The sequence below is a fragment of the Bombus pyrosoma genome, linkage group LG9 (genome assembly GCF_014825855.1).
Source record: "Bombus pyrosoma isolate SC7728 linkage group LG9, ASM1482585v1, whole genome shotgun sequence".
Lineage (NCBI taxonomy): Eukaryota > Metazoa > Arthropoda > Insecta > Hymenoptera > Apidae > Bombus > Bombus pyrosoma.
Window position 1 is genome coordinate 8,006,531 of NC_057778.1, and position 23,167 is coordinate 8,029,697.

Consider the following 23,167-nt stretch of genomic DNA (forward strand, 5'->3'; position numbering starts at 1 on the left):
GCAAGGCGGAAGGAAAGAAAGAGTGGGAAAGTGGCGAAAGAGAGAAACGAAATTGCCAACGGAACGCAAGGAAACGAGACCGTTATTTTTCTCTTAGCAGTTTGGCCGATATTGTTTTTCGCAATCCGAGCATTCTTGCTCGACGGACGAGCTAAGAACACCAGGATCGGCGAATGCCTACCACCTTCGAATCGTCGCCACGCTAACACCTACACGCGCCGCACAAACTGATACTGTCCTAAGGATAATTGGAGATCTCGTTACTCCCCACCGGTAACTTCAATTTACGATCGACCGATAATGAGATATCGAGTTCTGGTTCTCCCTCTTTCGCCACTCCGCACTCCCACCGTTCCACGTGATCTCTCGAACCCCTGTTCAACGTCCGTATCGTCAAAGCTCAAACCGATGCCGAAACGTATTAGATACCCGTTACGTACTTATTAAACGCTTTCTTTCCCAAAGCTATCTTTCCTCTATTTTTTCTTCATCCCCTCCAATGTCTTTTGTCTTATCAATTGCTACACGTCGCAAAAAAGCGATCGTACTTCAACTACGCGAAGGATCCTCGACACGAGAATCTTTGCGATCGTGATAGCTTTATCCGAAGAAAGACTCGTGCGAACGAGAGGGACTCGTCGTAAACGCGTGACAAGTGGGGAAACTATCGCTTATTACTATACCGCAGTGGAACTATCGAATCACACTATATCAAATATTCTTACAGATCGTTTGAAATGATATACGATGATCGACAGTGCGAATAATGGTTCTCTGAGTTCCCACAAGCTAACCTAGGGTGCCGGTAAGCCAATTAATCTCGTCCAATAAGAAACGCATGCGATGGACCTGCGAAGTCGCATTAACCCTCGAAAAACGCATCGCTTGTTTGCGAGATAATGCGCGAACAAGCATATACGACCGTGCTCGTTGGTCATCGGCCAGCAAATAGTTCGGTTAGCTGAGAGCATGGGGTTCAGGGATAGACCCCATGCTGCGAAGTGGCACGCGCCGGAACATCATTAGGTGGGACACTTGCTGGACGGAGGACCACGAGAAGGGTCCCGGACGTTAATCATGACTTAGCCCCGACAACCAGAAAGGATCTCGCAAGAGAGTGAATTAATATCGACTAGATTAGAACGACGAGTGGTCCGCAATTATACAGCGGAGTTGACAATTTTCGATAGTTACTTTACCACTCACGTTACTTAAAAACCATCAAGCTCCGTATACAAGGTGTTGTTCGTAGATTGATTATGTCGCTCGTACAGCGTGTTATCCTAAGTTAATTTTCTAGATTAATTCGATTTCCCACAAAACCAAGCATCGATTAGTTGATTATCCGAGAATCTCCTGATTGGGACGATCGATCCTGTGCAACAGGAAACCCGATCAAGTCGTTACGCTAACCGAACGTTATTATCTAAGTCTTATTGGACGTGGTTTACATCTAAGAGCTGAGGACCGTATTAACAGAAATCGCAATTACAATGCCCCCTACGTTTAATCGCGCGAGGACTCCGCGACGCGCAGTAGTCGATCCGAACGAATGAAGCGCTAAACGGAAGGATCTTTCCTGTGGAACGAGACGACCTTGGGAGTGTGTTAGGGGTATCGGACCAGTAATAACGGCGCCAACCTAGATCTCTATTCAACTGGAAATGTTAATTTTTCTAGAACTAGCTTTCATCTCGATGTGGGAATTAGTGTGACGCTCCCTAGATTAATTAACGTTAAAATACCACGCGTCTTTGACCCGCGGTTTCTTCTATTCGTGTCATTCTTCAGTTCGCAGACCTGTTTCCTCTTCCTCTGTCTGGCTACGATTTTCAGCACGCAGACTCCGGGTTTCGATAGCGTTTCATCGGCGACGAGGGCGTGGCGAAACTTCGGTCCATGCTTCTAACTTAATTCGGTTAGTCGAGATTTATATCCGTATTCAACGGTATCCCCTTGCTCGCGTATACCCCGCTTCAACCCCTGATGCGCCTTCGAGATCGAGCGTTCGCCATTCACCACCCACTCTCTCCAGATTTCGCCGTGGCGCAATGGGGTTTATTAGAATTTATAAGCGCTACCGTTGACAATCCTGCTACGCCCAAATTGCTAAATATTCCACGAGTCCGATTTCGGCCGCGGAGAGACCCTTATTTATTTGCTAGTCGACGTTCGCGCCACCGACCGCTCCACATGATCTCGCTCCGGGGATACTCGAGATGCGCGTTATTGGTCAATTTTTGGGGTGGAACGCGGCCAACCGGAATTCATCGCTTTGTTTGCCGCTGGTTTTACGAGCTTCGACCGGCCTCCTTTCCTTTCCAAGAATCATCGACCTAAGAAACTGTCTGATGCGTACTGTCGTTCGCTAAATTATCGGCTGACGCGCGAACATCCTCGTGATTTGTGCATCCTCGCTCCAGAGACTTCGTGGATTTTTGTTTTATTGGTTAGCGAACGCGTGGATATCTCAAACTTGACATTTTTCACTAAATACGTAATTCTTCGTCGAATATTTTATTACTCCATAAATAGATCCAAGGGGGAAAATACAAGTGTCACTCGTACTATATAGTTTCTCTGCGTACGAAAGACAATCGATATACTTTTTCGGATAATTTCATCCAAATTTTATAGCTCTTTGGGGATGCTTAAGCGTCAATGGGGGTGAACGCCACTTGTCAGTGTCTGTCTAGACGCGCAGAAGTCAAAAGCCCGCACCCTTCATTGGTAAAGATCATTTAATCATTCGGCTACGAGCGATAGAAAATTCATGAGCTCGAAGCCGTCACCGGTCACAACCCTATTACGAGGGTTGCAGGCTCCATGGGCTATTGGATTCGAAGGTCGACGATGTACCCATAGGTTTGGGCTGCTTTTATGCGCGTACGATCGGTCGCTTCTTACGACAGGATTAGGATCGTCCCCCGACGGGAATTGTTGCCCGCTGAATCACACGTGAAAATCCCATAATTCGACTTTAATTCCATTCATTGGAAATTATGTCAACGTCATAGAAACGGAGAGAAACGACAGTGCGACTATTTAAATGGGAGGCGCCACTGTTCATCGGGACGAATCTTTTTTCGCGATTGGTTCACGATCAATTGATTTCGGAAAAACATTGTATCCTACATTGTTGCAACATGTTGGAATTGTCACGTAATCGCGGGCTATTATACGTAAAAACGCTCTGAACCAAAAGAGCGGCCACGCGAAATTACGCGTGCCATTGAATCCGCGTATTTTCGAGTCGTTTCACGATTTACGATTACCGGTGCGTTGAAAATTTCTTTTGATCAGTACAATTCCTATTTTTACTAACAGCCTTATTTGCCATCGTTACCGAATCCATGAGCGTTCGCTTTTAAAAACCGCTTTATCGAATCAATTCCCTATCAAATTGTCGTTAAAATATAATTTGCTCATCCTATCGAAACTCTCTCGATGTTTCTACACGATCTTCGAAACGTTAAAGCCTCGAGGTTCCCCCTTTATCCAAAATTTCCGCAATAAGCCATTTCTCGAACTCCATCGGGTCAGCTGCGGGCCAGCAACGCGGAAAATTCCTTTTGATCAGTGCGTTTTTCGGCGAAAAACTTATTTATCGTGGTGGCGTGACGTGAAACGGAGCTCTTCAACCTCCGGAAGGGAGGGCGATCCGTTTTCAGAGAGGTATGCATCCACAGAGAGAAGCGGGATGAAGGGGCAGAAAGCGTGGGAGTAGGGAGAAAGATAGTAAAAGAAAAAAGAGAAAGCCTCTTTGCAAGGTTATATTTTTGTGAAACGTACTCGTCGCCCCGCTACAAAGGTTGTACCTCGCCATCTTCGTGCTCGCGTTGCCGCGGTCGCGGCTGGAAACGAAAAGCCGAGAAAGCTCGTTGGATTTTAGACGCAATCAATTTAGCCTCTGCCTTTGTGCGTATCGCGTGCGTGCCTCGCTGTTTGTGTGCGCCTGTCCAAGTGTGTGTCGGTGTACGTAAAGCTCATCCGAGGACACTGCGCTCTCGAGTATTTAATGCGTTCGTAGCTTTGTAACCCCTCCGGCCTGCAGTATACACGCGAACACCCTTCTGTGCGTAGCCTTTCGCCGCGAGTGTGCGCGTGCATCGCTTTCCTGTCGCGTCCGTGACCATCGAAAAGACAAAATCAATAATTGGCAGGGGCCTGCCTCGAAATTTCCTACCGACGATTTTCTAACCGGGACCCGTGAGTAATCACGCCTCGATCCAAGAGTCGAGCACGCGAAATCTGTTATGGGGGATTAGATCCGACTGTCCTTGCAATCCGGGAGAATTTAATTAAGTGACTAGCCTCGCAACGATTTGTCGTTTCTATGGAATTTATAGCCTGTCGGCTTATTTAATTCTTATACGAGCAGGAAGAGAGAGAGAGAGAGAGAGAGAAGAAGTTGGCATTAATTGAATACCGTACATTTGTTTTGGTTTGCTTATTGGGCTCGGTAATGTATAAACGAATGGACACCGAATAGTAAAGCTTGAAGTTGAATTTGAAAATTAAAAATTAAAAAAGTGAAAAGAATATTCGAGAAATTGAGGAGTCAAACAAATAGAAAATTTAGATGAATAAAATTGAAAACTAGCGAACATCGATGTATTTTATGGATGACCATATAATTTTAGATCGTACAATTGCTGACACTCTCCAGATGAGCTTCCAAGTGCAATAATAAAAAAACGGATTTTCATAATCCGTTAACGATGGCCCGACACGAAAATATTTATTTTACCCGACCGAGAAGAGCTAATTTCAGAGTTGAGCGCTGTTTACACAGCGTTAGCGCGGCCTTTAGAACGTGTTAACGTCTTCTCTAGGTACTCGAACTGGAGTCCTTCTCAGTCCTTTATCGAGGATATCCACCTGTCATGTCCCGTCTGTAAAGAAGAATTGAATTTTTCAGAAAACACCGAGCTGGCCGATCGTCTCTTTTTCCGGGCGAAATAACAGACAGCCTTTTACAAGACGGATAATTTCGATCAGTCAGCTGGTAATCGCGAAAACAAACAGATTTTGAAACGAAAAGAAATTAATCTCTTATTTCACTTATCGAACCAATGCAAATAGGTACACCGCATTTCTGCTATAAACGATCGATGGATAGAAAGGTTGTTCTTTGATAAGTTAGTTAAAAATGAAAAATTCAAGAAGTAGGAAATACCGTATGAAACCGTACAGTACGCTTGATACGATAGAGTAGATCGTAGTTGAAATCGAGTCGAAAATTACCATAAATTCGCCGTGCAAATGATAATACCTCGGCACGATTTACGTCAACTTACGACATCGGTCGCCTATTAAACATAAGCACAAGTAGGAAGACTCGTCCAGTGAAAATTCGCGGGTCATTTGAGCCGTTTCCGCGTCATTACGCTTTCTTAGCTGGGCTTCTTTACGGGAGGACGAGAGCCACAGTGGACGAAGAGAGTCCCGAAGCGAGATCGAAGTAGAGCGGAAGAGGGTTGAAGAGGAACGAACCCGTCGGGGGTGGAGAACGTAACTCGATTCTTCGTTACTTTCTTCTCCTTGCGCGGTGGATTATATCCTTGAAACGAGCCAAACTTTCAGCTTTCCTCCCTTTTCTTCCTGTTCATCGGTTTAAACGACCACGCGGGTCTAGGACCCTCGAATCTACTGATTTCATCCGTTGAGAACTACGCGACGCGATACGATGAATCGCGCGGTCGCATCGCCGTCTTTACCAACGACGCGTTATTGTCGCGAGCCATTTTGATAGTGGGCGAGAGGGAGACGAACGTTTTGTTCTTGTCGTCTGGTAATGCGCCACTCTCACAGCAAATTGTGCGCGGAAACGAGTGGATTAAAAATGAAAATTCCTAATGTCCGGGGGATTATGCTTCATTTCAACGATTACTTTCCTCCTTGAATCAGACACTTAATTTTCTGCTTGTCCTTGCGGTTGCTCTTGTCAGCCATTTCATAATAATCTCGTCGAACGTACTTCTTCGCATATTGTACGCGTATTTTTATTTGTTTCTATTTCATCATCCTCTGGCGACAAATTGGACAAATAAATCTACAAATAAATCGAGATGTATTTAAATGCATTTTATCAGAAAACGGCTGTCGCTTTGAAAGTAATCGAAAGAAAGAAGCTTCCGTATACTTGATTTGATACTGTTCGGGAAAAGAAAGATCCAAAGTTACCGAGGCATCTTTATTTTCCATTCCATCGTTGTCAGTTGTTCCACTCGTCTCCGTGTGCCGAGAGAAAAGAACCTTCCGTTTACAGCCGGGTCAATCTTCCACATAATTCAGTAGCAAGAACGAACTGTTCCTCGAGGAAACATTGGACGAAAGCAATTGAAGAATCGAGGATCTTTGTCGTGCGAGATCGAATTCGAACGAGCCTCTTAACTCGACTTTACGGGCGATGCTTTACGCTGCCAGCATTCCACCTCGAAACCCTCGAAAGGAACGCCATTTTGTTAGGCGAGTTATTCTTCCAGGATCAACGACGTGGCAACTCACGTATTAACGAACGACTTCGCAAGAAACTGAAACACTTGTTCTCTTGTTTCTTTGTGCAACATTTTTATACGGAAACTCGAGAGGTAACATTTTATTTTCTCATTGCGAAAGAAAACGGCATAACGAACATTATCGTTAAAAATTATACCTTTTTCCAAAAACAAATAAGAAATATTTTTCCTCGACGAAACAAACTAAATTTAACTAACAACAGCGACAGCCAACGCGTTTTGAAGTATGTTCCGCGTGCTCAATCACGGATTTTGAAATTGTACAGCGATTCCAAGCTGTAATTACGGGTCTATGAAATGTATCGAGCCGGGACTGAAGAATGATCGTGCACGATCGAAAGAAAATGTCGAAGACTCGCGGTCTCGGTCGCGCTGTTCTACCTGGCAAGCCGTTCTAACGAATCCTCAATGGCGCCTCGGCTGAAACGGGGACTGACAATGGGCCCCTGTTGTCAGGATGGGGGTCTTCCTTCAGTGGAACCTTTGTCAAAGAACGTACGTGGAAGCCGGCTGAGAACCCTCTAGAGGACTCCGTGGATGACTTGCGTCTCGTGAGCCGTTCGTCGCTACTTGAAGTCAATTTTTTTCTCAGCAGCACAGCCAGCCGGCGTTCCACTCCTCTCGCCGGACACAACACGATTGTGTGAGCCACGTCAAAATTCTTCGCTAATGGTCCGCTTATGGTTGGATACGCGTGTTGTTTTTTCGAACGAGCCCGTGGGAGACTCGGCCCTCATTACCCGGATAACTTCAACCGGGAAACGTCTGTCCGCACGAATGGGATGACTCCTTTTCCTTCGACTACACGTCCCTCGGTTTACACGTCCAGCTATTTGTTACCGGGATGCACTCGAACTGACCCGTTTGAATCTCGTGCATCAAAAAAAAAAAAAAAAAAAAAAAAGAAAGAAAAGAGAAAGACTCGTGAATGTTTAAACTCCGAGCAATTGCACGCGTTCAGCGAATACGTAGCACACGTTGGCAAATTAAAGTCATATATTCCAAACGCGATTAGCAGCAGGAACCGCGACTAAAACGACGTTCTCAGCATCGTACGGTCCGTTCCGAATGCAAGCCACGATTTATTAAGCCCTTGCACGCGCGGCGTTACCGAAATTAAACAGTAATTGAACAGTGATTCGTGGTGTCATTTCGTCCAAAACACTCCGCAAGGTGGGACCCCCTTCGGCGTAGGTATATAGATATCGATCACGTTGAAAGGACGTGTGGCTAGGCAGCCTGTAATTTTCGCACCCCCATAAGAAGCCGTAACCCTCCGGCCACCGAAATTACGTCCGTTTGTGCGCGATTCTGCGCGCCAATCAGACGCGGCCTCATTGCAAGTACGAGAGCGATCGCGATAACGAGTAGTCAAGTCGATCGGTCTTTCCTCCTGTATGGGGGTGAATTTCGAAACCAGACACTCCCTTGAGCCTCGTTGGCTTTCTTTCATGACGGTTTGACAAGAATTCTATCAAACAGTTACATCCGGTTATAGGCAGCGCGTATTTTCAGCTATCAATAGTATTCTTTATAAGCGTCGAGTACAACAGTTAGCGTACATCGATCGTGAAAACTTTTATAGAAATTAATTTTCAATTTAGTTTGTCAAATGGTGTTTGAAAGACGAAGAGATAACAACGAAGATAATATTTATAAAGGTACGGAATTTCCGTTTTTCATGTCCAGAAGGGATACATTTATACTGTGACCGTTTTGATAAGAGAAATATCAGGGCCGGATACAGAATCGGTCGTAGGAGCTCGCAATTATATTGCCGCATGCGTGAATCGCGTGCACAATTACGCAAACAAGCGGAACGGAGGTCTGCCGGAGACATTTCGATTAACTTCACCGCGGGAGCGTTCCGATTTTTCTTTCTCTGGGTTGTCAGCGTTGGAAAAGTTGGACGAAATAACACAACGAATCGGAGGGTGTAGGATTGACAATTATTGTGATCCTTTTCAATACTCAAACATTACGGAGAATGCTCCTGAAACGCCGGCGTGTATTAAAGTCCTCGTGATTTTGGAGTAAGTAAGTATCGTCCTAAGAAATGAATACCATGGAAAAAGTCTCGGAAATTTCTCATTTAGCCGCGAAGAGAAGACGAAGAAATGCTTCCAGCGTTTTCCACTCTTCGAACAAGATGTTTCCCTTTTCTCTTCCGTCTCTTTGTCTCCGTTCGAAATGAGAAAGCCTCTCAATACCAAAAATCAAGTAGCGTCTCGTCAAAGAAAACGCAGCAGCGTTTTTGCTTTACATTTTCATGATGGAGGGACTTCGTGTCGGACGTTATAGCGTATTGCAAAACGAAACTCGTGTATGTTTACGCAAACCATCGTCCCGATGAAACGCGTATTTCTACGTCGGCGTTGTCTGCATAAGATTCACTGAGCATAACTAATTAATTTGTTCAGACCGCATTGGCCTAACCAAACTCATCCATTTAATCAAGTAATATTTCAACGTGCGAAACCTGACAGACGGCGCATTGTCAAATCGCTCAGTGGACACGATAATTTCATTTGATAGCGGAAGCAGACCCTTCCGGCCTCCTCTTTCTTTCGACGTTAACGGTTCGTTACGGTTCGAACGACATCAAAATTTTATCGCAGCGTTTCATCTGCGAGAGAATGAACGAATGTTTCAAGAATGTTCACGGACAATTCCATAATTTCCTCTTGAACGAAGTCGTTTATTTTGTATCGTCGAATAAATTTCAGTGGAGGCATATTTGCTTGACAACGAACACGCTCGTCGTGCACATCAAGCGCCATAAAATGCCCCTAATCGATATGAAAACTGGCCGGCGCGGCGCTCTTCTTCGTGTTGTTTTGCTGCACGCATCGGCGTGCGCGCACACGAGCGCGCGAGAAACAAAAAAATGTGCGGGACAAAGGGTCCAGAGAGAGAAGCTACAAAGAAATTAGGAAAGAAATAGGGGGTCGGAGTGGTCGCGGAACAGGCAGGAACAGAGCAAGGGACGAAGAAACTCGATGGAGACGCGCGCGCTATATCGAGAAGCGGAAGGAAATTCACGCGGCAACGAGTCGGACAGAGAGGCGGCGAGAGTGATGACGGAGAGCAGGAGGGATCGCGGCCTAGGACGAGGGAGGAGGTACAGGGGTGAAGGTAGAGTGAAAGAAGAGGTAGAGAAAAGACGAAGAAAGCCGGTACTCCCACACAAAAATATCACCGTTAACGATTACTAACCCCTCTTTTCGTCCCGCGCGCTCGTTATATTGTGTCCCCGCCGCGCGCGCAAATTTAGAAACAAAAGACGGGTGGAAGGCGCGGCCTGATTGGCCGACCGGTCCGCGACTCGTCTCTCTGATTGGCCCGCGGGACCGCACCCATCCTGCAATGGCCGCTTTGTCGTTTCACGGCGCCGTTACTCTCTTCCTCTCTCTCTCTCTCTCTCTCTCCCTTCCCCCCTCTTTCTCCTCTCTTTCTGTATACGCGCCTGTACGCTTCAGCCACGAAGCTTCAACAACCCCGTGAATCGCGACTCGACTGTACCTACCTATCTACCCCTTTCCCTTGCATCTCTTTTTACTCTCCTTTTCCTCTTTCTCGCGATCTTTCTCCTCATTTTACCTAACCGCCACCGCGTCTTCGTCGCACGTATCCTCAACGTTTCTTTTCTACCTTTGGTGTTGTCTCTTCTAGAGATTCCTTTGCCACCCTTGTTACATGAACCACTGTTATCCCTCTAACCTTCGTCACCCTGGTTTCTCCAGTTACATACCAACCTATACAAAAATATATTTAGTAGCGTGTATGTACCTACGGTACATAGTGGACATTTATGCACAAACACCTATGGACGTTATCGTTCGTGTACACCCACGTGTCAGGTAGGTGACTTTCCACAATGCTAGCACAGGCTCGAGATTGGAATTTTTCTTTTCTTCGTTCTCCGTTTCCACATTTTCCATGGACCGTCTAAATTCGCAGGCATGGTTCGCACGTACGTTGTTCGTGAAAGGATACAGTGACGCGAAGGATTAAGGAGAACGAGGCAGAGAAGAAGCAAGGATGGAGGGGTAAATCACGATGCGAGGATGAGGGACGAGGAACAGGGAGAGAAAGGGAAGTTTGTCCCGGGTCCGCCATGCGGAAACCTATCTCAGCCTGGTACTCCACGAGTCCGCGGTAACTAACCGTCAGCCCGGGAAAATTCTCCCTTTTATAGTCGCGCCTTTTGGACTTGCCATTCTCCACCCCCGACAACCAGCCGCCACTGCAACCCTTACCACTTTCATTTGCGACTGTTCTTTCGCCGCTTTATGCATGCTGTCGATAATTCCGCGCGATATCACCACGGCATCGAGTGGGATGCCATTTGTGTAAAGAAGGGGTAAAGAAGAAGTTGCGGCTCGTTGCGTGGATGATTTACAAATTGTTACGGTATTCTATGAGGTGTTATCCTAGAACAGGGTTCTCTGATTTGTATAAGATTGCTGCGACGATAGGGTTGTTTGATTTATAATCCGGCAGATAGGGGATGAAAAACTTACGTTTTCGTTAAAGAAATCTATGGCTATCAATAGTATCGCTATACGAAAGAAATTTTTGCGGTCAATTAGCTTATTAAAGTGTTACAAACAGATAATACCTTTGTTACATCATTATGTTGATAACGTATGAATTTACGAAATTAATTGCATGGTAATTTATACAAATGTAACTAACACCGGGCACTAATTGATAATGATTCTCTTTGATGAACGAATACGCGTTAAATTTGTTTACAAAGTCGTCCTCGTTGTCGCTGTGAGCCGAAATTTTCAACGATAAAACGACACAGTAATTACACGAAAACGTATTGGAGCTTTATATTTCCACTGATTATATCATATAATCGTCACGAATAGCACGTTAAATTTTCCAAGAGAGTGTTACGTTGTTAATTTTCGTTAATGAACAAAATTATCGTTAAAGCAGATTGTGGTTTTAATAGCGAATTATAGTCGAAATTTTGCTCAGTGTAATATTTACGAACTATTCGAGAACGAATGCTTGACGTAACGAAAAGTGAGCCTAGGGATATCACCGTACACGTCTTTATAAATTTTACGTTCGCTGTAATTGAAGTGAATTGCATTGTATGTTAATTTAATAGGAAAATTATGAAAACGACGCGCGCTAGAAGCATTGTTTCCTCGTTGAAAGCAACCACTTTCGATTATTTATACGTTCTAATTCACGTAATTCACGACTGAGAATGGTGCCCTTTTTATCGCGTTTACAATCCGATTTTCCATTCACGTTCGTTCCGTTGCGTTTCCTTGTTTTGCACAAATTAATTTAATTAATCCTCGAAACATTATAATCACGTAACTTTTGGAGCATGATATCTTAATCGTCGTTACAAGTTACGTACGGTCTTCGAGTCCTTAACGTCGACAAAAAGTTAGTAGTTACGAAGAAAAGTAGTAGCCTTTGATGAATTCGGGTTTACGAGAATCTACGCAAAGAAACTCGATACCCCTGAGTCGCGAATTTCACAAGGAAATGGTAGTATCGAAGCCGTCCGATTCGTGGGTCAGAAGGTCGGATTTCATAGGTCTTTTGATTTTCGCTCACCTGTATCCTGTCTTCGGGCAAATCGGTTCGAAGGCTGAGCATCTCGCGAGCATACACGTCAGGATAATGGGCTTCCTTGAAGGCTGCCTCCAGCTCCTCCAGCTGCTGTGACGTGAAGATCGTCCTGGAGCAACAACCGTATGAACCTAGTTATATGCCATTACAGCTTTTCCCTTAAAGCTAGCCTACACTCGAAAGAAAAAAGCCACGCAGAAAATGAAATACTGATTTCGTAAGTGAAAATAGATCTGGAAAAAGTTGATCGTTTGAATAATATTGAAAAACAATTTCATCGGTTGATGCAGCCGAAGCAAGATTAAATTCTATACATTTTGGCGAAACAAATTTCGAACAAATCAATCAGCGTAAATCTATCTTTAATCTGCCCCTACAGAATTTAAAACAGATTTCATAAATTTTACAATAAAACATCCGAGCCGTGAGAAATTTTAATTTGTCTACGTTCAATTTACGAATATAATAATTCTTCATTCACCTGTTCGACCAGTTTCCAACATCAATTTTTAATCTTTTCTGTCGATAATACGCAAATACATATCTTATGTGATGTAACGTTTCAATGGAATCGATTTCTAGCGACAAATATATCTTTTAACGATCAATTTAAGTCTGAATTCGTTCATCGTGGTATACAATTATTGCGGAACGGTGATTGCATTCGGGTTGTCTGTCACTTCAAAATAGCTGAAAACTCATTATCGGGGGTGGGACTCGTCGATTACACGATGAAAAGTCTAAAATGATATATTCGTTTGGAATAAATTTATCATTATCGCCGAATGAAAATCACTGAAACGCGATCGATTGTCTCGCAGACCCGCGGATAACCAAGCGAAAATGCGGAAGAATAGCTCTCAGCGTTGCGTCGAAAATTTTGCCACTGGTTATTAATTATTCACACGTATTTCTATCACGCTGATTTCACGTTGCGTTCCAATCAAAATTTTTACAAAGTGCGCCGGGCAAAATTAATGGCGACAATAAAGTTACGAAAAATGGCGAAAAATTCGATGCAACACAAACGATAACTAAAAAATGTTCTCGAGCAAAATTCGGGTGAGACACTCACCTATGACGGCGTTTCTTCTTCTTCTTTTTACTGAAACCAGAGAGACCGTCGACCGTGAAATCTTTCCCGGATTCTATATTGTGCCCGACACCTGTAACAAGATCATTAAATTTATTAAATTTCAACAAAATAAACGGATAATAGGTATGTACTAACTTTTCAAAGCTAACGATGTTGTAGTTAAGCGAACGTGGATTAAATAACCGTGCATAATTTATGGCATTTATAGCTGTATCTCCTTCCTTCAAAAAATCATCATTAACGCAGTCCAATAATCCATAGGATCTGAATTCTAGCCGTGCGCGTACATCGAGGATCAAATTACCCATTATACCCGATTTGCCAATAAATCGAGACCACGTGTATTCATGCAAATTGTATCGAATGCGGGTTCTATTTGTCCACGCAATCCCTTCTTTGACTTTCCTTCGTTAACGATTAATCGTGATCGATGATAATACAATGAGAAACGTTTACTCTTTAACCTAGCTTTCGAGGATGAGGCAGGAGGATCGAATAGAAAAGAATGGTCTCTTTCGGCAATTCAAAAAAGTCGGATTGTCAGAGGCATCAGCGTAGATGGAAGCAAGGAAGATGAGGGCTTCGCGCAACCTAAATTCGCGTAACATTTTTATCCGTTCTCATGTTCCAATTTTACCCTTTGAAGCATCGACACGCAACTAAGAAGCACGTAATGCGATTCTATTTTTCCATTTATCGTTCATCCCTTTGTCCAGCACTCGCAGAGCGTCGCATTTAAAGCATTATCCACTCGATCCGAACAAAAAAGAAACGCAATTAACGGGGACGAGGTATACACGCGTGTTTCGATCGGAAAAACTCGTGGAGATCGGAACGTAATTTCCATGCGCGATATCGACTGTCGCAGCGCGGACTTGACACTCGATATTCCGGCAAAATACCTGGTAAATTTATTACCGATAACAGAATTTCGAACAGTTCGATGGAACAACCTCTGGCGGGGCGGAAAAAATTGACGTCGAAAAAAAAAAAAAATATATATATAGGAGTGTCGGGGGAAAAAATATCGGGAAAGCCTGTTGTCCAGCTGGTCGTAGTACCGGGATTTTCATCTCAAAAATCCAGGTTCTCCAATTAGGGAGGGTGCTGCTAACGGCGCGTGCGTGTGCATGTCAACGATATAAAGAAAGGAAAAAAACATTCCTCCGACCTTTTCTTTTTCCTTTTTCATTTAAATATATACTGCTCGTGACTCGACAGCTCGTGTACGCTTTCCAAGGTAAATGGCAATTTTCTACGTACAAGAGAGGCAGGAAATTAGAAAGGTTCGTCGAGATGGCAAACGGATAGGACCCATGGCCCGAAAATAATTATCAATTATAAATTAATTTCGAATTAATGAGCGAAAACCGGCTCCGTGGCGCGCGCGCCGCTCCACAATGAATCCCTCTCCCCGGGGCTAACTCGTTACTACAGTTGTTGCTGCTGCTGCCAGCCGTTGGTGACGCTACTACCGGCAGCTAATTAACTATTAATTAAGAACTTAATTCCAATTATATGTGTTCTTCGACTAATTGGATCCACGAAACACATTGCTAACGTCACATGGTTACATGGATACGATTACTCCGGCTATCTTCATATTTCTTCCTACGGAATTATTTCTATCGAAGTTTTCATAATTCACATTATCACATAGTAGTAGCAACGCATCTGCAATATCGTGTGCGATAGTTTTATCGCAAGCGAAATAATAAGAATCGCGTGAAAGAACAATGAAAGGATGACACGATCATAAATGCGTGTGCGAGCGTGACTTCTAAAAAACGTTCCTTTCAGATCGTACGCGTAAATTTGTAACTCGTGTTTTGTCTCGTTGTGTCGCTAGCGAATGGATAGGCGAGCGAGTGCTCTTTGATATCGCTTCGAAAGGTCTTCTCTTTCTTTACTTTGCGTCGATATTTCATTGCTGACTTAATTTGGCCTGAAAATGTACGGTTGGAGTTAACACTGAGAATCGCGTTGGATAAGTTGTTACGGATGTCGCGAAACTAAAGTTCTTTAGTTTTGTGAAAAAGGAAGCATAACCGAAGCTAGTTTTCCAAATGTGTTAGCACCGAGAAAGCCGCGGAAGCTTGGAAAAGAGAAGGCGAGAGAGGAATTTCGACGAAGTTTGAGTAAAACAGTTTCATGAACGCGACCGACATAGAACACATGGTATGCGAAAATAGCGAAGGCGGCTTTTAAAATGTATTGTTAATCCTTCCTTTCTGTGCTCGCGTCTGTATTCTGCTCTCTTGCTTTCGTCCGCGTTGCACTTCGTCGCTTTTTCAAAACGCTTCTCCAAAGTCAAACGAATAGCTTTATAATCATTGACGAAGTTCGCTTAAAAGAAAAAAAAGAAAAAAAAAAAAAAAGAAAAGAGAACGTCAGGAATGAAAAGCGTATCGTTTTTTACTCTAAACTGTATTGTGCGACGTTCACAACGTTGTTCCTTCAAATAGATTTTTGTTTCACTCGGTTAGGAACCACGTAATTATCCGTGAAAATTATATTAATTCGATATACCTCGTTAGAACTATCGACTTTTCAACTATTCTTCGGTTTGTAGTTACTTAACGAAAACTATCGCCAATGTTACTCTCATCTCGGCACGGTCGATAAGAAGGAAAGTATTCCTGCTGTGTCGTCACGAAGACGAAGAACTTAATGAGGAAGCGTCGGGCGCATTCAGTGGATTCAAGCAAATTTCTTGCATGCCGGCTTAATTTTATCCAACATTTCTTCCTTGCCCATACACGCGCCTCTCTATACCATCCAGAAGCGCCTTTTCTGAGCCGAGCGTCAAATAAATTTTGCTCTATTTATTCTATCAATCTTGTAAAAAGACTTGGACGGGTAGCATAGCTACCAGCTTCGGGCAGAATCACTTTCATTAAAGCGAAAGGATAGTTAAAATAACATGGTAAGCATAACAACCGAAGAGTGATCACTATTTCGTTCGTCGAGTTTGACGAAAGAACGTAAAAAATATTTTTCCTATCCTCACAGACCACTGATTGCAATATTTTCCACGAACAGCGCGAATGAGTTTGCATGCACGCATATGCAAAAAATGAAGGAGTCGAATGGAAAATAAATATTTGAGGCTCGACCGCGCACAGCTTAAGACACCGAGCATGGAGCTCGCGCGATGCATTGTTTCACAAGATTGTAGAGAGGCCTCTTTACGCCACCCCGGCACCGCGTTGCTTCCTGCTGCCGGCTTTTTAAGTATGCTTATTTACCGCAAGCCGTCGAACCAATCGCTTTGCACGTCGGAGGACGTAGACGCAAGTGGATGCTAATAACCTGAAGAAAATGGTGTTGCTATATGTACTGGATCGCGACTAATGGAAAATATCATTGGTACGATTGCCGTGTATCTTTTCATATTATTCTTACGATAAATTGAAATTATTATTTTGTACGGACTAGTTGACGCAAATAATATAGCATCGAGGGTTTGAAGTTTATTCGCATTTTCTTTCTAAGCGTATCCTACGAGAATAAGGGAGAAAACGAACAAATCCAGACAAAATTCTTTCTCTTCGTACGAAGAAGTCGAACGATATTTTAGATCTCCGGGCTCGAGACGCGGTACTGCATCTCCTAACTAGATCGTCTCACACAATCGTGGAAAAGAAATAGCGAATGGCGACGTATTCTCGTATTCTCGCGTGAGAATGATCGATATTAAACACGGCAGGAAGCGTCAGGATGGCTAAGTAGGAGGCTGTAACCAAATCGATTAATCAAATCCAGTTAGCTATTACGGGACCAGCGGGACACGTTTGCCCTCTACCCTGATATATTCCCGGCTTCCCAGCGACCGATGCTTCTCTCTCCTCTAATTTGTCCTGGATCTAATCCGTTCGTAGTGCCCTCGAATATCGTGGGATGTCGCGACCTCCCTCGGGAACTACGCTAGGGAGACACCGTGTTTGCGCATACAGCCACTTCAGAAGCAATTGTTTTTAATCTTCTCGATGAGAGAACTCGCAAGATTACGCTTGCTCGTATACGTCGTCGTTCCAACAAATTGACCGTCACTCTGGAACGTTTTATTGGATTTAATATGACATCGGACAAGGTCGATCGAACGACTGAATTTGAGTGTGTGTTTTGCAGAAAACAGATAGCGTCTGTAGACTATGTTCTCCCGCGATTATTAATAACTGAATATTTTGGGCGCAAGTTTCAGGATGTCGAGCATTCCTTTGAAATTTGCAACTCAAAGTCTTTTTCCAAACTTTCTTCATTTTCTGTAGTAAAGTATATCAATTTCAAAGTTGCAGTCTGCGACCAAAGCATACATCAAACAGGCCGCGACTTGGAGAGTCAGCAGCCAGAAACTTCAACCCCCTTCTATCGTTCCTCCCAACGTCCTGCGCGCGATTACGAACAGCGGAACACAATCATCCAGGAAAGTATCTTCCTCGACTGCTGTCAGGAGCGCCGATAAAAGGAAGAAATCCAGCAACTTCAGAGAAAACTTTGCGGTCTACTCGGCCAGGAGCACAGACTTTGTGCACACAGAGGCAGCCAGAGAGGCAGCTCTCGAAACACCCTCTCGCGTGAAAACAGTGGTAGTTTCCTGGCTAAATATATTCACGCCATGCGTACGTACACGCTGAGACCAGGCAGTGTTATTTCGCGCACTCACACGACCAACTCTTGGCGATTACACGAAGATTCCATCGCACATCCCCACGCGTTTACGGTGGTTGACGCGAGTGTACGTGTGCGTGTGTTCCGAGTAGCTGAGGAAATGTGCGTGTGTATGCATTGGCTCGTGGAGCATCGCGGAGAGGGTGGCGAGAGACGGTGGCGATACTTGGTGGTGGTGGTGGTTGCGAGTTCCTAAGCGAGGGTGTGCGCGGCGCTGTCGGGTTTCAGGGTGGTTGCAGGGTGGTTGCCATCGGTGTGTGTCGGTGGCAAGCCGGTTACCAGGCAACCGGCAATAAAGGAGCGTGGATAGCCAATGGCGGCCCTCAATACACCCCTTCGTCTAACACGGCTTGTTTTCCGTGCTTAAGAGCGAGACAGAAGGAGCTTTTGCTTTAGTAGCTGTTAAGACCTTAAACCCGTGGCCTTGCTTGGCTGGCTTGCGCCAGACTGCTCGTATCTAATAGAACCTCTTAGAAACCGACGGCCTGTGTTTCTTCGATAATTGATATTCTAATCCTGCCTGATGCTGCCTCTTATCGTCACTGATCGAACCCTATGAAATTGCGTTTAACGTTTCATAGACGGGCAACGGCGTCCATTCATCGGTATACTTTTCTTTCGTTTCCGTTAAATAGACGACAAGAGGCGATACCCTTTTTCTTTGGTTACAGTAGATAACGATATCAGTGTTACAATGATTTTTCTATTCCTCCATAATATTTCCTTGAGGAAAGTTACTCATCTCATCATTATCAGAATAAGAAGCAGAAAATACTAATGCATTTTTGTACAAATTTCCGCACGCGTTCAATCGCATAATTTTCTCCATCTACTTTGTTTTACGTCTTCAATAGGGTCAACATCTGCCCTTTGGACTCGCCATTCGTTGAAATTGCATCCAACTGGACACCGGACAGAGGACTCGATCCGGTGAAAACCGGTTGAGAGAAAGGGAGGCTGCCGAACGACGAGTTTACATCGAGCAAATGGAAACGCGCGAAGTGTTACGAGACGGAGGGTGGGTCAGAAACGTCGTCACGTTGTTACACAGTGGCCCGTGTGTACGCTATCCCATGGGGAGAGCGAAGGTAGCACGTAGCACACCCCTGGGACGTCTTCAGTCGTCACTTGTCCGTATTAAACCAGGGTACTAATCCCGAAATTTAATTTGAAAATCTTTTCATAGCATCGTCGTTCATCCCTTCTTCTTGTCCATCTTTCTCCAGCTCTCCCTTCCGCGTGTTCGCTATGCACCGCGAAGTCGTTTTAAACCCAGAGAATTACCCGGTCTTTTGTGCGTCGTAATTGAAAATTCGTTTCCGCCCCTTTTCGCGGCTCGGAGAACGGATAAATGCCCTTTCGTGGATTCATCGAGAGAAATTACCTCGTCGCCGTGTGAATGAGACGACCCGTCGTCTTCTTGTCGTCTTCTTCTTGGTCCCGTTCCGCGAGACGCCCGATTTCCTCGTTTCGGCCTGGCTGCCATTTTATAAACGAAACTACGTAAATACGGGACGAGCTAGTGAAAGCAGCCGGATGATTAACGAAACAAATGCTAGTTTCCTCGCCGTTTTCATGCTGGTATCGCAAACATTGTCAGGAAAAATTGAACCTGTCCCGTGACAATGGATAATTAAAAACTCATGCAGTATCTCGCCATTGAACAACAGATTGTTATCAAGTAAGTAATTATGCACTGTCTCAAATATCATTACAGCGATACTACTAATTAATAAATTCTCCTTTGAAAGTTTATTCATAGGGTGCAATCATTTGTTAGTCATCCGTAATTCAGGATGTGAAATCGCGTAGTAATCCCATCCTATATTACGAGTCAATTTGATACGACACCCTTCACTTTGCTCTAGCTATCATTTACAGGAATCAGCGCGTGAAAGATAAAGATAATAAGATCTATTCGTACAATTATTAGAAATTTTTAAAGCATCAGAGAATACGCAGTGGTAATTTTATCACTGGCGAATAACGAAAACGATTATAGATAATAATAAAATTAATATAGAAATTTCAAAATGACTCCGTCACTGATTTCTCTATCGATAATAAGATTTATTTCCATAAAAATAAAGAATCAGCCAAGTAACGACAACTGAGGCCAACGGGATCCAAGGAAAGTCATCGCTTTTACATTTGCGGAACCTACACATACCCTCTCGGACACAGAGTGCGAAATACCGACGCAACATGAAAAATGCATCAGATAGAGAATTATTTATCGGGCGCGTGAAACATGTAACGTAGTCGTTTACATAGCCGAAAGGGCGAATGGAGCGTATCCGAGTGCAGTCGATGCTGGGATACATCCCTCGGGATGTTTCGGTAGATTAGGGACCCTCAACGCTAGGTAGTTTTGCTGCACCATGTAACACGCTGTAAAACACTTGTAACAGACCGACAGTAGCTTAGGGTAAGCTGCTAATGCTTTCACGATGTTTTCGGGGTCGAATTAATTTGACCGGTTCGATCGCGCGCCCTCTAGAGACTTCAACTCGATTCGCCTCGTGCGTTTTGTCTCTCTTCGCATTTTTTCAATCTTCCTTTATTTTCTCAACGCGCTCGAATTAGAATTCCGTAATAGAAAGAAAAAATGGTTGTCCGAGAAGCATTGGTAACAGATTCAAATTGCAGGGTTGCATAGTCGAGAAAGATGGGCGCTGTAATTATTTTAGATACAGCGTTCGAGACCGACAATGGTAACGAAGACGTATAATTAACGTTCAGGAGGTGACACGGAGGGAGATGAGTTTTCTTTTAAGCAGCAGGAATTACGTTGTTTCTCGAGCCACCGATTCGCGCATCCAGCGTGCATAATACAGCAGTAATTAAGTTCTCGGGTAAAACTAGTTCCCGACAGGTTATTTCATGAAAACTCGACGGTTTAATCACGGTTACTGCGAAACGCGTTTCATCGATCCCGGACCTCACAATCAGGAGACCGTGGCCCCCTTGAATGGCGATAATTAATGAATAGGACGCGGCCGAAGAAAAAAAAAAAAAGAAGAAGAAACGAGAAAAAAAATAGGATAACGAATTCGTGGGCGTACTTCTTGGAAGCGCTTCTCGACTCTTTTACTCTCGTCTACCCCACGCGGTTCCTCCGTTTCTTTTTCTTCCAAGGGCTTCACACCTCGTGGTCAGAAACGTGTTTTCACGAGCGTCTCGTACCATTCTCCGTAGCCCGCGGTGGCCATGCTCGAAATTCGACCCTCTACGAATGGTGTGAATATTATGATGGCCACGCATTCAGGTGCCAGCTAAAGACAATGGGTAAAGTGTTGATTGCCCGAAAACAACGCGTTTTTTTACCTACACGAGCGTACTTTGTTCCACGCTGTTCGTGAGCAACTAGCCTTCCGTCGTAGAATGTTCAAGGTCTTCTTGCTCGTTCACCGAACAGAAAGTGGTGTTTTCTATGGATTCCACAAAACTACGTAGTTTCGTTTGCACGTCGCAGTTTCTTCTTCATAATTAAATCGAACCGAGCGAATAGTCTTAAAACGGAGAACTGAAACTAGCAAGCTGGATGTGAACGTTGGAGTAGAGAGTGCGTGGTCCATTCACGCGTCCAATTAATACTGAAATTGCTGCTATCAAGCAGCGCATTAGGCACTTTCGCGTGATTAACGCGAGTGTTTCGCGCAGAGCTTTCAAAGTCGCGGGCAGAAAAGCCTCGAATCCGGTGAAAGGAAAGTAGTAGCGGGCGGCAAACAAGAGAGATGAGTCACGCAATTTCACCGAGGATGCTCTCGCGCTTGGCTCTCTCGCTGTCTACAGCCCGCCTTCACAAAATTACATTAAATACTTAACGCATACACGACCCTCTTCCGTCGTGTGCTCGGACGGTACACGAAACGCATAATTACGAGTCCTCGCAGGAAATTCAAGAGGGTTACAGAGAAGGTGTGCACGGATGTTACCGCCCCGACGCGGCAGGACGTGGTTTTTAGCGAATCGCCTCCCGGAAAACGAGGGAAGCTCTCGGGACGAACACCAACGACTGAGAGGCCGGCGACGCCTTGGCAATTCCCGAAATAAATTCGCTTCTAGCACGTGTGCGATGCAACTTTGTGTCACAGCAACCCTTACGTAATATACGAGAACAGTAAAGAAGGAGCTTCGGAGAATAGATGAACAGAAACATTTGACTAGCGAGAGATACGACACACACGCTGCTAGTCGAAGGGTTAAAAGAGAGACAGGACGATTGGAGCAGGGAAACAGTAGAAGAGCGCGCACGTGAGAAAGAGGGAGGGAGGAGAGGAATAAAGAGGGAGGGTGGGTGCACCCCATGCTAGCTACCCCTTTCGACTGGGCAGTGCCGGCATAAGTCAGGAATTCCTGGCACGCGGTATATTGCGCGGGGGTGGAGGCCCGGCGGTTATAAGCTATAGTCTCCGGCGTGGCATGGCATGCACAGCCATTTACTTCATTATGTCATTAAGCTTAATGGCCCTGGCCCTAACACGGTTCTAGACTATAGCCACTTCTACAGTTCGTCCCCATTAACTCCTCTCTCGTGCCCTCGCTAGCTAGTCCCCCACCGCCACCTCCTGTCCACCCACCATTGGTGTACTCTTGTCTGCTAGCATTCTCGTGAACCATCCCGGGCTTACAATGAGCATCGACTTTACGCCGATGACCGGCTGAAATTGCCGGCGGCGTCGTGGAAAATTTCCCGAAGCTGGCCCAACCCAGACGTATGCGAACGTCGATACTATACTATGCCGTTGTTTCCGCGTTACTTTCACGAACAACGATGGCCAAGGAAAACAAAGGACATTTTGGTAGACGGGCGAGAAGCTCTTGCCGCGTTGTGTCGCACAGGTTCCAGCGAATAATGATAAATTCTTTCCTAGCACAGCACCAACAAACTATCCTCGAGTCGGGAAAAATGTGTACAAATTAATTCGACCCTCTCCAGCCGCGACTATTAGCGCGTTATAAAGCCCCGAAACGCTCACAACGAAGCCACGAGCGGTAGCTTTTAATTAGAGAATCGCGAAAGAATCCCAGACACGATGGGACAAAACTCACTCGTTAACGGAGAACGCGCCAACTAAGTGGCCGGATCTGGTGAATAATTGTTCGCCTGAAAACTGCCTACAATCGCATCCATTCTAAAGGTAAGGGATCGAGATCGACGTCATGCGGAATACTCGTTCGCGACTCGCGCAGCCGCTCTAAATCTAGCCGCGCGTCCTACTAGGTTTCATTTCAGCTCGCGGGCGAGCACCCGCCGGTCCGGAAACAG

General features: G+C 44.8%; 1 protein-coding gene across 4 annotated transcripts in view; it reads right to left on the reverse strand.

Annotated features, from left to right (window-relative positions):
• The window catches only part of LOC122570665 (visual system homeobox 2-like), a 50,625-nt gene that overhangs the window by 7,149 nt on the left and 20,309 nt on the right, over positions 1-23,167 (reverse strand). For 2 of the 4 annotated variants that reach the window (XM_043733271.1, XM_043733269.1), the window contains exons 3-4: positions 13,204-13,294; positions 12,114-12,237 (exon numbers count right to left, since the gene is read on the reverse strand). In XM_043733271.1, the coding sequence (XP_043589206.1) occupies positions 12,114-12,237; positions 13,204-13,294 (215 nt within the window). Of the gene's footprint in view, positions 1-12,113; positions 12,244-13,203; positions 13,295-23,167 lie in introns of all 4 variants that reach the window. The other 2 variants (XM_043733270.1, XM_043733268.1) reach the window with 1 other exon arrangement.